The 17883-nt window shown below is 33.6% G+C and overlaps 1 protein-coding gene across 1 annotated transcript; it reads right to left on the bottom strand.

Moving 5' to 3' along the window:
• Positions 1–1241: 1241 nt before the first annotated feature.
• On the bottom strand, positions 1242–4676 carry LOC124389154. The gene is made up of 4 exons (XM_046854456.1): positions 4614–4676; positions 3652–3966; positions 3225–3539; positions 1242–1598 (listed from the first exon to the last, which is right to left on the bottom strand). Exons 1-4 carry the CDS (start codon positions 4648–4650, stop codon positions 1408–1410), a joined length of 858 nt encoding a protein of 285 aa, XP_046710412.1. The 5' UTR covers positions 4651–4676; the 3' UTR covers positions 1242–1407.
• Between the last annotated feature and the right edge of the window lie 13207 nt (positions 4677–17883).

The following is a 17883-nucleotide window of genomic DNA, read 5'->3' as shown; positions in this document are numbered from 1 at the left end:
AATAAATACATGGTAATAAATAATAAATGAATACATGGTAATAAATGAATACATGGTAATAAATAATAAATAAATACATGGTAATAAATAATAAATGAATACATGGTAATAAATGAATACATGGTAATAAATAATAAATAAATACATGGTAATAAATAATAAATAAATACATGGTAATAAATAATAAATAAATACACGGTAATAAATAATAAATGAATACATGGTAATAAATGAATACATGGTAATAAATAATAAATAAATACATGGTAATAAATAATAAATAAATACATGGTAATAAATAATAAATAAATACATGGTAATAAATAATAAATAAATACGGTAATAAATAATAAATGAATACATGGTAATAAATGAATACATGGTAATAAATAATAAATAAATACATGGTAATAAATAATAAATGAATACATGGTAATAAATGAATACATGGTAATAAATAATAAATACATGGTAATAAATAATAAATGAATACATGGTAATAAATAATAAATGAATACATGGTAATAAATGAATACATGGTAATAAATAATAAATAAATACATGGTAATAAATAATAAATAAATACATGGTAATAAATAATAAATAAATACACGGTAATAAATAATAAATGAATACATGGTAATAAATGAATACATGGTAATAAATAATAAATAAATACATGGTAATAAATAATAAATAAATACATGGTAATAAATAATAAATAAATACATGGTAATAAATAATAAATAAATACATGGTAATAAATAATAAATAAATACACGGTAATAAATAATAAATGAATACATGGTAATAAATGAATACATGGTAATAAATAATAAATAAATACATGGTAATAAATAATAAATAAATACATGGTAATAAATAATAAATGAATACATGGTAATAAATGAATACATGGTAATAAATAATAAATAAATACATGGTAATAAATAATAAATGAATACATGGTAATAAATAATAAATGAATACATGGTAATAAATAATAAATAAATACATGGTAATAAATGAATACATGGTAATAAATAAATACATGGTAATAAATAAATACATGGTAATAAATGAATACATGGTAATAAATAATAAATAAATACATGGTAATAAATAATAAATGAATACATGGTAATAAATAATAAATGAATACATGGTAATAAATAATAAATAAATACATGGTAATAAATAAATACATGGTAATAAATAAATACATGGTAATAAATAAATACATGGTATAACACAATAGTGCTGTAGATAGAAAAGCTGGTCCACCTACAAACTATAACAATTAACAGCTAATATTTTAAACGTTTAAACATGATGATGATGATGATGATGATGATGATGATGATGATGATGAAGAACATGAGTCCACTCTTAAATAATTATCATCATCTAGTTCTGAAATGGATTCAGAGCTGCCTGTGGTTCTGGATCTAATACAGGATGATCTCTGTGTCTTCTCACAATCCAAACCATCAGTCCGATGATAAAACCTACAGAGATCAATCCAAGTAGCACACGCAGTACTGTAACCTCACTGCTGCTGGTGCTGGTGGTGCTGGTGGTTGTTTGATGTTGTAGCCCTGGTAAAAAAAAATAATTGGATTATTTATTAGGATATTTTCTGTGTCAACTCTAATATTTAAATGGGTTCGTCTTTTTTTATATATAAAAAATAGCTGTTCGTTTTTATAAATGAGAATTAGAAAGAGCTTCATACCAAACATGTACCGTAATTTCTGGACTATAAAGCGCACCCATATATAAACCACACCCACTGAATTTGACAAAGATTTTTATTTTTAACATAAATAAGCCGCACCTGTCTATAAGTCTACACTGAAACTAATGTACTTTACACAGGCTTTAACGAAAGACACTAAATGCAATATGTTGCGCTTCTATTAAGAGCAGAGCGGTATTTTGGGAATCGTGTGTCACTGCATTCTTCTGGTATTACTGCGTGTGTGTAAGACTGAGGAATATGTCCTTATTATTTTCTGATGCTCATTTCTAAGGTTCTTTAACTAACCCGTAACGCTGTTGCCAAGAAAAATAAAAAAGCACGAGTTTTGGAAACCTGTCTGTGCTTATATGATTTCTGTTGTAACTGGAGTTAGCGAGCTCTCCCTTCACCCAGACTCAACGCGTTACAACGGCTTGTATCTAAACAGTAGCCGACCAAGAAAGTCATTGTTCACTGTCTTCCTCCTTCCTTTCACAACTACAGTGGTAACTTGACCTACGAGTGCATTAATGTACGAGTTTTCTGAAGTACGAGCGGTCACTCGGTCGATTTTTTTGCTTTGTTACGTGAACAAAAAATTGAGATACGAGCTCGAGACGCCGCTGCTAGATGGCGAAGCGAAGCCAGAAAACAAAGACTGTGATTCCCTCCGCCTCCGCTTATCGCCTCTACCCCCCTCCACACACACACACACACACACACACACACACACACACACACACACATACACCCCTCCGGCGTTTTCGTTAGCTTAAGTCGTCTCATCTCCAAGGAAAATACACTGAATAAAACCTTATTATATCTTTACATACACTCTCTATTATGTTTTTATACAAGATTAGTTATTTAGAAATGTATTTTCCAATTTAATAACATGAAACATAAAAACGGGGTCATTTTGAGGGTTGGAACGGATTAATGCCATTTTAAGTATTTTCAATATGGAAAACTGATTTGATGTGCGAGCAAATTGAGATACGAGCTCGTCCATGGAACTAATTAAACTCGTAGGTCAAAGTACCACTGTTTTTCTCTCAGGAGTTTATCTTTTGTCATCGTCGTGTGTTTGAAAATCAACACCGGTGGAAGTTTTTCTCTCGATGCCGTGCAGCTCAGAACACAGGTGAGGTGCGTTTTTTCGTTTCCGTTCGGAAATTTCATTGGTCTAATGTTATGGGGTTCAGTTTTTTGGCTTGAAGTTTGTGAAACCGGAAAAACCCAGGAAAAATCCATAAATTAGCCGCTTCGTTGTTTAAGCAGCAGGGTTCAAAACGTGGGGAAAAAGTAGCAGCTTATAGTCTGAAAGATACGGTATTTACATTTTCCACTCTTTGTGGAGTGGAGAGGCCACGATTGATTAATCATAATTCTCTGGCGCCACCTGCTGGTGTAACTTTTAGGTCAGAATTCACATGACTAAGAGGAGTTGAAATGACCAAGACTCTACCAGAGAAAAACTTACCTTCTACCTCCAGCACAACAGTTGATGGTTCTCCATCCTGAGATTCATCATGGAGGAGACACCGATATTCTCCTGCATCAGACAGGTGAACTGAACTGATGTGGAGAGAGAGATCACCATCCAGAAAGTCTTCTACTGACATCATAAATCTGCTTCCTGCTTCATCAGTAGTCACTGATCTGTTTGCATGAGTGTACAGCACAACCTTTCCTCCATCCTTCTTCCACTGTACATCTTTAACATCTTGTCTCCGAGTGTCTCCGTAGCACGGGAGGGTGACATTCTGCTTCTCCTGAACCTTTACAACTGTCGCCACTGTAAGACAAAAACATCATGATCATGGTTTATCTTCACTTCTGTGCTTTTGTGTAAGAGCTCCACCTGTACCAGTGCAGCAGCTCATACTTCACTACAGACACACACTTACCCAGAACCTTCATCTTCACTTCACTAACTGTTTCTCCATTACAGCTGCACCTGTAGGAGCCGCCATCATTGTAGGCTACTGAGATGATCATCAGGGAGAAATCTCCTCTGCTGGTATCTCCTGATATTTCAAATCTTTTCTGTAAATTCTGTCCTCTGGGACACTTCCATTTAGCCACAATGGTGTAACTGGGAATGAAGCGACTCCACTGAACCACCGGACAGTTTCCAGTGCAGGAACACGGGAACGTCACAGAGTCTTTCACTAGAACTTCTCTGATGATGAAGGCTTGACACGGAAGCATCAGCAGATAAACTAATAGATCACAGAGCAAATCAGAACACACATTTTGGTCATGTGACACAATCCATTCAAAAAAATGTCCTGTCCATAATTAAACTGCATTTTATATGGAGAAATAAAATAATGAATTTTTCATCAATTGTAAAAATTCTGGCAAATTCTCTTTATTCCTCTTTTGGAGTTTATGTGATTTATTAATAATTTGCAATAAATTCATTTAAATTATTAATTTATCATATAGGACTCTAAACTTACAATAAATTTGCGTTACAAAATGGCGCATGCGCTCAAACTTTCTTCAGAAAGAGAGTAAAACAGAAGCTCCTGGATGGTGATTGGCTGTAGAGTAAAATATTATAATCTTCTTTATGACATTCTAATAAGTGGGAACAAATAATATTACTAAGACATGCAAGTAAAATCTTTATATTTTTAAATAAGCTTCATATAAACTCGAGTTTCAACTAGAAATTCCGTTCAGTTTCTGCACCGTTACGAGGTGAATTAGTTTATTAATATAGATTTTGATTGATATTCGTGTAAATAATTATAACATCTTCATTCTACTGAATTATGAAGAAAACTACTTTATTAATATCTACAATGAATAATGTAAAATCCCTCAGCAGTGTGTTTTATCCAGAATTAAAAACACTCACTCAGGACAGAAACAGCAGGAATTCCGACCGACTGCATGATGATGATGTTTCAGAACAACAGACCTACAAAACAAAACATCTGTAATGAAGAACAAGAAACAGTCTTTACTCTCAAGGTTTCTTCACTTTGCATCTCTGGAAGTTTTTCTTTGCTACAGTTTGTGTGAAGCTGCTTTGAGACAATGTTCATGTTTAAAAGCGCAATAAAATAAAAAAATAATTATATTGAGTTTTAACTTTTAGTGTAAATGACAGTAGTAGTTTTATCACGTGATCTTCACACGTTACACTGAGAGATCAGCAGATGAACTTTAAGTATTAAAACATACTGATGCATTATATGAGCTGTGAATCTTCTCGGAGATGTTGGTCTGAGTGTTTGACTGAGAGGTGAATCTCGGGGCTTCTCTGTAAGGCGTTACACGTTCAGATCTGCCTTCAAAAGCTGTATCTGAACTGGTTTAATAAAATAATGCCCACGCATCGTACTGATGTTGTTTGAGTTTATACACACACTCTCTCTCTCACTGGCTCTCTCTTCAAACACCGTGAAAACTATAAAAAATATAAACATGACATTTAATACACATCTCACAATCATAATAAACATCCACAAACACAATCCATTCATAATTAGACCCAATCACGACATTACAATACACAATACACTTATATACAACTTATATATAATACATAACACATTCTACATAATAGCACATGAACAACATTATAATATTAGACACAATATTAACAGTTACCGCGTGCGCCTTTTGAACCACATGCAGATAAATAGTAGTTATTAGTGGAAGCTGTTCATATCAGCAGGTTCACGTGTCCATGTCTTTTCAACGCTCTGACCCATAATTCCCTTTTCCCGCGCACAACACTGGCATCACGTGTACATCACAGAGTTTAAAGAAACATGCACATACACATTCTTTGAACATTACGTTTCATCTTTAACCTTTCTGTTTAAATCTCCATGAAATGAAATGAACTTGTAACAACAACAAAAAACAGTTAAATTGTCTTGCAGACATTTACAACAGCTACACCGAAACCACAGCTCCTGCCTCCTTTCTTCCTGTCCAATCATATCGACTTGGGAAGCACGTGTAGACCAATCATCTTCTATACATACTTAGAAAATATTTAAATACCTCCAGTCCCGCCCAACAATTACTGTACATACACACACGAACACGCGCACACGCTCGAGCAAAGAGTCGAATTATGAGGGAAAAGACCTAACCTGAAGAAACAATAACAGAACATACCCATAAAGATGGAGAAATATTGGAAATACTTCTAAAACATATTTAAAGAAATTCACACCCACACAATATTGTGATAAAGTTTGAAACAGGTGTGAAAGAATGCAGTAAAGTAAAAAATGTTAAGAAAAATAGAAGTGTTAATAGTTTATTTTTATCAGTTTATCAAACTAGAAAGTAAATGAACAGAAGAGAAATCCAGATCAGATCAATACTGTGTGATCACACTGCATGCAAACAGCACAAACATCATTTATGAATGAGTCTGCATCAACTACATTAAAGAGAATCGCTTTATTTAAAGTGAATAAAATACAATAGTTAATGGAGTTGAACATTAATTGAGCCGCAGACACACACCTGACTCGTGTATATAAGAAGGTGAGATACTCTATACTCTATACTCAATACTGTAAACTAAATACTCTATACTCTATACTCAATACTGTAAACTAAATACTCTATACTCTATACTCAATACTGTAAACTAAATACTCTATACTCTATACTAAATACTGTAAACTAAATACTCTATACTCTATACTCAATACTGTAAACTAAATACTCTATACTAATTACTGTAAACCAAATACTCTATACTCTATACTAATTACTGTAAACTAAATACTCTATACTCTATACTCAATACTGTAAACTAAATACTCTATACTAATTACTGTAAACTAAATACTCTATACTCTATACTAATTACTGTAAACTAAATACTCTATACTCTATACTAATTACTGTAAACTAAATACTCTATACGCTATACTAATTACTGTAAACCAAATACCTATACTCTATACCAATTACTGTAAACAAAATACTCTATACGCTATACTAATTACTGTAAACCAAATACCTATACTCTATACTAATTACTGTAAACCAAATACTCTATACTCTATACTAATTACTGTAAACAAAATACTCTATACGCTATACTAATTACTGTAAACCAAATACCTATACTCTATACTAATTACTGTAAACCAAATACTCTATACTCTATACTAATTACTGTAAACTAAATACTCTATACGCTATACTAATTACTGTAAACTAAATACTCTATACTCTATACTAATTACTGTAAACAAAATACTCTATACGCTATACTAATTACTGTAAACTAAATACTCTATACTCTATACTAATTACTGTAAACTAAATACTCTATACGCTATACTAATTACTGTAAACTAAATACTCTATACGCTATACTAATTACTGTAAACTAAATACTCTATACGCTATACTAATTACTGTAAACTAAATACTCTATACTCTATACTAAATACTGTAAACTAAATACTCTATACTAATTACTGTAAACTAAATACTCTATACTCTATACTAAATACTGTAAACTAAATACTCTATACGCTATACTAATTACTCTATACTGTATGTTTGTTTGTAAGTTATGTTAATTTTAAAATGCTATCAATTGCTAATAAGTATGTGTTAATGTAACACCACTCTGTTAACTTCAACAGTTCTTAACAAGTGTACATTTGTTTACATTTCATTCCTATCTTAAAGAAAGATAGATCTGGTCTGATCGGTCAGGAACCTGCTCTGGATCCATTAGACATCAACAACTACAGACCGGTATCACTTCTCTCCTTTCTTTCTAAATCTCTGGAATGCACTGTTTTTAACCAATTGTCTCTCACAGAACAACCTCCATGATCCTAACCAGTCTGGGTTCAAAGCGGCACATTCCACAGAGACGGCCCTTTTGGCTGTTTCTGAGAAACTGCATGCTGCTCGGTCAGCCAAGCTGTCATCTGTACTTATCTTCCTAGACCTTCAGCAGCATTCGACACAGTCAACCACAAGACACTTTTGTCAACCCTCAAGAGCCTTGGTATCTGCTGAACAGCATGGAAATGGTTTGCTTCCTACCTGGAAGGTCGCTCATACCAGGTAACATAGAGGGGATCCCCATCTGCCCCGTGCAGACTCACCACTGGTGTCCCACAAGGCTCTGTACTTGGTCCCCTCCTTTTCTTCCTCTATACCCACTCCATTGGTGAAGTCATATCCTCACATGGGTTTTCTTATCACTGCTATGCAGATGACACTCAACTCATCTTTTCTTTCCCTCCATCAGATACCACAGCTTCCGCTCGGATCTCAGCATGCTTGTCAGACATATCTTTATGGATGAGTGCTCACCAACTTAAACTCAACCCCAGCAAAAACAGAACTGCTGGTCATCCCAGGTGATTCATCCCCAGGTCAAGATCTCCAAATAACACTTCATGACTCTCTGCTCTCCCCTTCAGCCACTGCTCGTAACCTTAGGGTAACTATGGACAAGAACTGTCTTTTTTCCCACATGTTGCTAATGTGTCTCGTTCTTGTCGATTTCTTCTCTATAACATCCGAAGGATTCGACCATTTCTGTCCATACAGGCTGCCCAGGTGCTCGTTCAGTCTCTTGTCATTTCAAGACTTGACTACTGCAACTCTCTGCTGGCAGGTCTTCCCCTGAACGTTATTCATCCAATGCAAATAATCCAAAACGCAGCTGCACGACTTGTGTTCAATCAGCCCAAGTTCTCCCACACCACCCCACTGCTGCTCCTTCACTGGCTTCCAGTAGCTGCACGTATCAGATTCAAAACACTGAACAGTGGGAGAACGATGTAGACAGCAAATGTTCTACCACTTCCTGTGCCTGCCTCACCCTCATTCAGTTTAAGGTTTTGTACAGAATTCATCTTTCCAAATCGAAACAGGCAAAAATCTATCCTGGGGTTGAGGACAGATGTGACAGATGTCATGCTTCCTCCTGTCATTTAAGTCATATGTTTTTTCTGTGCCCGAAATTACATGCATACTGAGCAGGTTTTTTCAGTATTATGTCCTCCATATTTTAAGTGCAATTGACGCCATGCCCACTGATCGCTATATTTGGGGTTACCAACGAGTCGGTATCACTGAGTTCTGCACACAAAGATGTTTTAGCTTTCTCATCTTTGTTGGCCCGACGTTGCATACTTCTACACTGGAAAACAATAGGATGTCCCTCCACCTCTCAGTGGTTTAAAGACTTAATGTTTTTTCTTAAGTTGGAGAAAATAAAATATACACTGAGGTGTTCTACTTGAGAATTGAGAATTTCTGTTTACTATTTTGTATCTGTAATTGTTGATTTTTCAATAAAAAGAATTGGAGAAAATTTTATCTGTATTACCAAAATGGGTTTAACAAATGTAAACTATTGACTTTTATTTTTCAATTTATTGAATTGTAATTATTCATGTAATTTTATATGTACTGATTAATCAATTTAATATTCTGCATTATTTAAATTTTCCAATCAATTTAAAAAGACTAAATTCATTGCACAAGAACAGAAAAGAAAACAATAAATTCACAGGACAGGACAATAAATACATGCTATAACACAACAGTGCTGTAGATAGAAAAGCTGGTCCACCTACAAACTATACCATTTAACAGCTAAGATTTTAAACATTTAAACATGATGATGATGAAGAACATGAGTTAAAAAATGATTATCATCATCTAGTTCTGAAATGGATTCAGAGCTGCCTGTGGTTCTGGATCTAATACAGGATGATCTCTGTGTCTTCTCACAATCCAAACCATCAGTCTGATGATAAAACCTACAGAGATCAATCCAAGTAGCACACGCAGTACTGTAACCTCACTGCTGCTGGTGCTGGTGGTGCTGGTGGAGCTGGTGGAGCTGGTGGAGCTGGTGGTTGTTTGATGTTGTAGCCCTGGTAAAAATGTAATCATTTATTAGGGTATTTTCTGTGTCAACTTTAGTATTTAAATGGGTTTGTCTTTTTTCTATATAAAAATCTCTTGTGTTGTTGGTGTTGTTCATAGCACAGTGCACTAATGTTTAAGATGACTGATAAGAACTTCATACCAAACATGTATATACATTTTCCACTCTTTGTGGAGTGGAGATGCCACTATTGATTAATTATAATTCTCTGGCGCCACCTGCTGGTGTAACTTGGTTTACACCTGCTGGTGTAAATTCTAACGTGGGCAGAATTCACATGACTAAGAGAAGTTGAAATGACCAAGAATCGACAAGAGAAAAACCTACCTTCTACCTCCAGGAGGACAGCTGATGGTTCTCCATCCTGAGATTCATCATGGAGGAGACACCGATATATTCCTGCATCAGACAGGTGAACTGAACTGATGTGGAGAGAGAGATCACCATCCAGAAAGTCTTCTACTGACATCATAAATCTGCTTCCTGCTTCATCAGTAGTCACTGATCTGTTTACATGAGTGTACAGCACAACCTTTCCTCCATCCTTCTTCCACTGTACATCTTTAACATCTTGTCTCCGAGTGTCTCCGTAGCACGGGAGGGTGACATTCTTCTTCTCATGAACCTTTACAATTGTCGCCACTGTCAGACAAAAACATCATGATCATGGTTTATCTTCACTTCTGTGCTTTTGTGTAAGAGCTCCACCTGTACCAGTGCAGCAGCTCATACTTCACTACAGACACACACTTACCCAGAACCTTCATCTTCACTTCACTAACTGTTTCTCCATTACAGCTGCACCTGTAGGAGCCGCCATCATTGTAGGCTACTGAGATGATCATCAGGGAGAAATCTCCTCTGCTGGTATCTCCTGATATTTCAAATCTTTTCTGTAAATTCTGTCCTCTGGGACACTTCCATTCAGACACAATGGTGTAACTGGGAATGAAGCGACTCCACTGAACCACCGGACAGTTTCCAGTGCAGGAACACGGGAACGTCACAGAGTCTTTCACTAGAACTTCTCTGATGATGAAGGCTTGACACGGAAGCATCAGCAGATAAACTAATAGATCACAGAGCAAATCAGAACACACATTTTGGTCATGTGACACAATCCATTCAGAAACATGTCCTGTCCATAATTGAACATAGCCTTTTATATGGAGAAATAAAATAATGAATTTTCATCAATTGTAAAAATTCTGGCAAATTCTCTTTATTCCTCTTTTGAGTTTATGTGATTTATTAATAATTTGCAATAAATTCATTTAAATTATTAATTTATCATATAGGACTCTAAACTTACAATAAATTTATGTTAAAATGGCGCATCAAACTTTCTTCAGAAAGAGAGTAAAACAGAAGCTCCTGGATGGTGATTGGCTGTAGAGTAAAATATTATAATCTTCTTTATGACATTCTAATAAGTGGGAACAAATAATATTACTAAGACATGCAAGTAAAATCTTTATATTTTTAAATAAGCTTCATATAAACTCGAGTTTCAACTAGAAATTCCGTTCAGTTTCTGCACCGTTACGAGGTGAATTAGTTTATTAATATAGATTTTGATTGATATTCGTGTAAATAATTATAACATCTTCATTCTACTGAATTATGAAGAAAACTACTTTATTAATATCTACAATGAATAATGTAAAATCCCTCAGCAGTGTGTTTTATCCAGAATTAAAAACACTCACTCAGGACAGAAACAGCAGGAATTCCGACCGACTGCATGATGATGATGTTTCAGAACAACAGACCTACAAAACAAAACATCTGTAATGAAGAACAAGAAACAGTCTTTACTCTCAAGGTTTCTTCACTTTGCATCTCTGGAAGTTTTTCTTTGCTACAGTTTGTGTGAAGCTGCTTTGAGACAATGTTCATGTTTAAAAGCGCAATAAAATAAAAAAATAATTATATTGAGTTTTAACTTTTAGTGTAAATGACAGTAGTAGTTTTATCACGTGATCTTCACACGTTACACTGAGAGATCAGCAGATGAACTTTAAGTATTAAAACATACTGATGCATTATATGAGCTGTGAATCTTCTCGGAGATGTTGGTCTGAGTGTTTGACTGAGAGGTGAATCTCGGGGCTTCTCTGTAAGGCGTTACACGTTCAGATCTGCCTTCAAAAGCTGTATCTGAACTGGTTTAATAAAATAATGCCCACGCATCGTACTGATGTTGTTTGAGTCTATACTCAATACTGTAAACTAAATACTCTATACTCAATACTGTATAGTCTATACTCAATACTCAATACTGTAAACTAAATACTCTATACTCAATACTCTATACTCAATACTGTAAACCAAATACTCTATACTCAATACTGTATAGTCTATACTCAATACTGTAAACTAAATACTCTATACTCAATACTGTAAACCAAATACTCTATACTCAATACTGTATAGTCTATACTCAATACTGTATAGTCTATACTCAATACTGTAAACTAAATACTCTATACTCAATACTCGTAAACCAAATACTCTATACTCAATACTCAATACTGTATACTCTATACTCAATACTCAATACTGTATAGTCTATACTCAATACTCTATACTCAATACTCAATACTGTATAGTCTATACTCAATACTCTATACTCTATACTAATTACTGTAAACCAAATACTCTATACTCAATACTCAATACTGTATAGTCTATACTCAATACTCAATACTGTATACTGTATACTCAATACTCAATACTCTATACTCAATACTAATTACTGTAAACTAAATACTCTATACTCAATACTGTATAGTCTATACTCAATACTGTAAACTAAATACTCTATACTCAATACTCAATACTGTATAGTCTATACTCAATACTGTAAACCAAATACTCTATACTCTATACTAATTACTGTAAACTAAATACTCTATACTCTATACTCAATACTGTAAACCAAATACTCTATACTCAATACTGTATAGTCTATACTCAATACTGTATAGTCTATACTCAATACTGTATAGTCTATACTCAATACTCAATACTGTATAGTCTATACTCAATACTCTATACTCTATACTCAATACTGTATAGTCTATACTCAATACTCTATACTCAATACTCAATACTGTATAGTCTATACTCAATACTGTATACTATATACTCTATACTGTAAACTAAATACTCTATACTCAATACTCAATACTGTATAGTCTATACTCAATACTGTATAGTCTATACTCAATACTCTATACTCTATACTCAATACTGTAAACTAAATACTCTATACTCTATACTCAATACTCAATACTGTAAACCAAATACTCTATACTCAATACTCAATACTGTAAACTAAATACTCTATACTCAATACTCAATACTGTATACTGAATACTCTATACTCAATACTCAATACTGTATAGTCTATACTCAATACTCTATACTCAATACTCGATACTCTATACTCAATACTCAATACTGTAAACTAAATACTCTATACTCTATACTCTATACTCAATACTGTAAACCAAATACTCTATACTCAATACTCAATACTGTAAACCAAATACTCTATACTCTATACTCTATACTCAATACTGTAAACCAAATACTCTATACTCTATACTAATTACTGTAAACCAAATACTCTATACTCAATACTGTATAGTCTATACTCAATACTGTATAGTCTATACTCAATACTCAATACTGTATAGTCTATACTCAATACTCTATACTCTATACTCAATACTGTATAGTCTATACTCAATACTCTATACTCAATACTCTATACTCTATACTCAATACTCAATACTGTATAGTCTATACTCAATACTGTAAACCAAATACTCTATACTCAATACTGTAAACTAAATACTCTATACTCAATACTGTAAACTAAATACTCTATACTCAATACTGTAAACTAAATACTCTATACTCAATACTCAATACTGTAAACCAAATACTCTATACTCAATACTGTAAACCAAATACTCTATACTCAATACTCAATACTGTAAACTAAATACTCTATACTCTATACTAATTACTGTAAACCAAATACTCTATACTCAATACTCAATACTGTAAACCAAATACTCTATACTCAATACTGTAAACCAAATACTCTATACTCTATACTCTATACTAATTACTGTAAACCAAATACTCTATACTCTATACTCAATACTGTAAACCAAATACTCTATACTCAATACTCTATACTCAATACTCTATACTCAATACTCAATACTGTATAGTCTATACTCAATACTGTATACTCAATACTCTATACTCTATACTCTATACTCTATACTCAATACTCAATACTGTAAACCAAATACTCTATACTAATTACTGTAAACTAAATACTCTATACTCAATACTGTATAGTCTATACTCAATACTCAATACTGTAAACTAAATACTCTATACTCAATACTGTATAGTCTATACTCAATACTGTAAACCAAATACTCTATACTCTATACTCAATACTCAATACTGTAAACCAAATACTCTATACTCAATACTGTAAACTAAATACTCTATACTCAATACTGTATAGTCTATACTCAATACTGTATAGTCTATACTCAATACTGTAAACTAAATACTCTATACTCAATACTGTAAACTAAATACTCTATACTCTATACTCTATACTCAATACTGTAAACTAAATACTCTATACTCAATACTGTAAACCAAATACTCTATACTCAATACTGTATAGTCTATACTCAATACTGTATAGTCTATACTCAATACTGTAAACCAAATACTCTATACTCTATACTCAATACTGTATACTCTATACTCAATACTCAATACTGTAAACCAAATACTCTATACTAAATACTGTAAACTAAATACTCTATACTAAATACTGTAAACTAAATACTCTATACTAATTACTGTAAACAAAATACTCTATACTCAATACTGTAAACTAAATACTCTATACTAATTACTGTAAACAAAATACTCTATACGCTATACTAATTACTGTAAACAAAATACTCTATACTAATTACTGTAAACTAAATACTCTATACTCTATACTCTATACTCAATACTGTAAACTAAATACTCTATACTCAATACTGTAAACCAAATACTCTATACTCAATACTGTATAGTCTATACTCAATACTGTATAGTCTATACTCAATACTGTAAACCAAATACTCTATACTCTATACTCAATACTGTATAGTCTATACTCAATACTCTATACTAATTACTGTAAACAAAATACTCTATACGCTATACTAATTACTGTAAACAAAATACTCTATACTCAATACTCAATACTGTAAACTAAATACTCTATACTAATTACTGTAAACCAAATACTCTATACTCAATACTGTATAGTCTATACTCAATACTGTAAACTAAATACTCTATACTCTATACTCAATACTGTAAACTAAATACTCTATACTCTATACTCAATACTGTAAACCAAATACTCTATACTCTATACTCAATACTGTAAACTAAATACTCTATACTCTATACTCAATACTGTAAACCAAATACTCTATACTCTATACTCAATACTGTAAACCAAATACTCTATACTAATTACTGTAAACCAAATACTCTATACCTATACTAATTACTGTAAACTAAATACTCTATACTCTATACTCAATACTGTAAACCAAATACTCTATACCTATACTAATTACTGTAAACTAAATACTCTATACTCTATACTAATTACTGTAAACCAAATACTCTATACTCTATACTAATTACTGTAAACCAAATACTCTATACTCTATACTCAATACTCTATACTAAATACTGTAAACTAAATACTCTATACCTATACTAATTACTGTAAACAAAATACTCTATACGCTATACTAATTACTGTAAACCAAATACTCTATACTCTATACTAATTACTGTAAACCAAATACTCTATACCTATACTAATTACTGTAAACAAAATACTCTATACGCTATACTAATTACTGTAAACCAAATACTCTATACCTATACTAATTACTGTAAACCAAATACTCTATACCTATACTAATTACTGTAAACCAAATACTCTATACGCTATACTAATTACTGTAAACCAAATACTCTATACTCTATACTAATTACTGTAAACAAAATACTCTATACTCTATACTAATTACTGTAAACCAAATACTCTATACCTATACTAATTACTGTAAACTAAATACTCTATACGCTATACTAATTACTGTAAACTAAATACTCTATACCTATACTAATTACTGTAAACTAAATACTCTATACGCTATACTAATTACTGTAAACTAAATACTCTATACTCTATACTAAATACTGTAAACTAAATACTCTATACTAATTACTGTAAACTAAATACTCTATACTCTATACTCAATACTCTATACTCAATACTGTATAGTCTATACTCAATACTCTATACTGTATGTTTGTTTGTAAGTTATGTTAATTTTAAAATGCTATCAATTGCTAATAAGTATGTGTTAATGTAACACCACTCTGTTAACTTCAACAGTTCTTAACAAGTGTACATTTGTTTACATTTCATTCCTATCTTAAAGAAAGATAGATCTGGTCTGATCGGTCAGGAACCTGCTCTGGATCCATTAGACATCAACAACTACAGACCGGTATCACTTCTCTCCTTTCTTTCTAAATCTCTGGAATGCACTGTTTTTAACCAATTGTCTCTCACAGAACAACCTCCATGATCCTAACCAGTCTGGGTTCAAAGCGGCACATTCCACAGAGACGGCCCTTTGGCTGTTTCTGAGAAACTGCATGCTGCTCGGTCAGCCAAGCTGTCATCTGTACTTATCTTTCTGGACCTTTCAGCAGCATTTGACACAGTCAACCACAAGACACTTTTGTCAACCCTCAAGAGCCTTGGTATCTGCTGAACAGCATGGAATGGTTTGCTTCCTACCTGGAAGGTCGCTCATACCAGGTAACATGGAGGGATCCACATCTGCCCTGCAGACTCACCACTGGTGTCCCACAAGGCTCTGTACTTGGTCCCTCCTTTTCTCCTCTATACCCACTCCATTGGTGAAGTCATATCCTCACATGGGTTTTCTTATCACTGCTATGCAGATGACACTCAACTCATCTTTTCTTTCCTCCATCAGATACCACAGCTTCGCTCGGATCTCAGCATGCTTGTCAGACATATCTTTATGGATGAGTGCTCACCAACTTAAACTCAACCCCAGCAAAACAGAACTGCTGGTCATCCCAGGTGATTCATCTCCAGGTCAAGATCTCCAAATAACACTTCATGACTCTCTGCTCTCCCTTCAGCCACTGCTCGTAACCTTGGGGTAACTATGGACAATGAACTGTCTTTTTCCCACATGTCGCTAATGTTGCTCGTTCTTGTCGATTTCTTCTCTATAACATCCGAAGGATTCGACCATTTCTGTCCATACAGGCTGCCCAGGTGCTTGTTCAGTCTCTTGTCATTTCAAGACTTGACTACTGCAACTCTCTGCTGGCAGGTCTTCCCTGAACGTTATTCATCCACTGCAAATGATCCAAAACGCAGCTGCACGACTTGTGTTCAATCAGCCCAAGTTCTCCCACACCACCCCACTGCTGCTCCTTCACTGGCTTCCAGTAGCTGCACGTATCAGATTCAAAACACTGAACAGTGGGAGAATGATGTGGACAGGAAATGTTCTACCACTTCCTGTACCCGCCTCAGCCTCATTCAGTTTAAGGTTTTGTACAGAGTTCATCTTCCCAAATCGAAACAGGCAAAAATCTATCCTGGGGTTGAGGACAGATGTGACAGATGTCATGCTTCCTCCTGTCATTTAAGTCATATGTTCTTTCTGTGCCCGAAATTACATGCATACTGAGCAGGTTTTTTCAGTATTATGTCCTCCATATTTGAAATGCAATTGACGCCATGCCCACTGATCGCTATATTTGGGGTTACCAACGAGTCGGTATCACTGAGTTCTGCACACAAAGATGTTTTAGCTTTCTCATCTTTGTTGGCCCGACGTTGCATACTTCTACACTGGAAAACAATAGGATGTCCCTCCACCTCTCGGTGGTTTAAAGACTTAATGTTTTTTCTTAAGTTGGAGAAAATAAAATATACACTGAGGTGTTCTACTTGAGAATTGAGAATTTCTGTTTACTATTTTGTATCTGTAATTGTTGATTTTTCAATTAAAAGAATTGGAGAAAATTTTATCTG

Source organism: Silurus meridionalis, chromosome 7, assembly GCF_014805685.1.
Source record: "Silurus meridionalis isolate SWU-2019-XX chromosome 7, ASM1480568v1, whole genome shotgun sequence".
NCBI classification, from domain to species: Eukaryota; Metazoa; Chordata; class Actinopteri; order Siluriformes; family Siluridae; genus Silurus; species Silurus meridionalis.
This window is presented reverse-complemented; position numbering and strand designations above follow the sequence as displayed.

What these genes read in the sequence shown, in the direction of transcription:
- LOC124389154 (XM_046854456.1), bottom strand. Translation starts at nt 4,650, where the DNA reads ATGCAGTCGGTCGGAATTCCTGCTGTTTCTGTCCTGA. An exon ending in TCCTGCTGTTTCTGTCCTGA is followed by an intron (nt 3,967 to 4,613) that starts GTGAGTGTTTTT and finishes GTGATCTATTAG; the next exon opens with TTTATCTGCTGATGCTTCCG. An exon ending in AGTGAAGATGAAGGTTCTGG is followed by an intron (nt 3,540 to 3,651) that starts GTAAGTGTGTGT and finishes TTTGTCTTACAG; the next exon opens with TGGCGACAGTTGTAAAGGTT.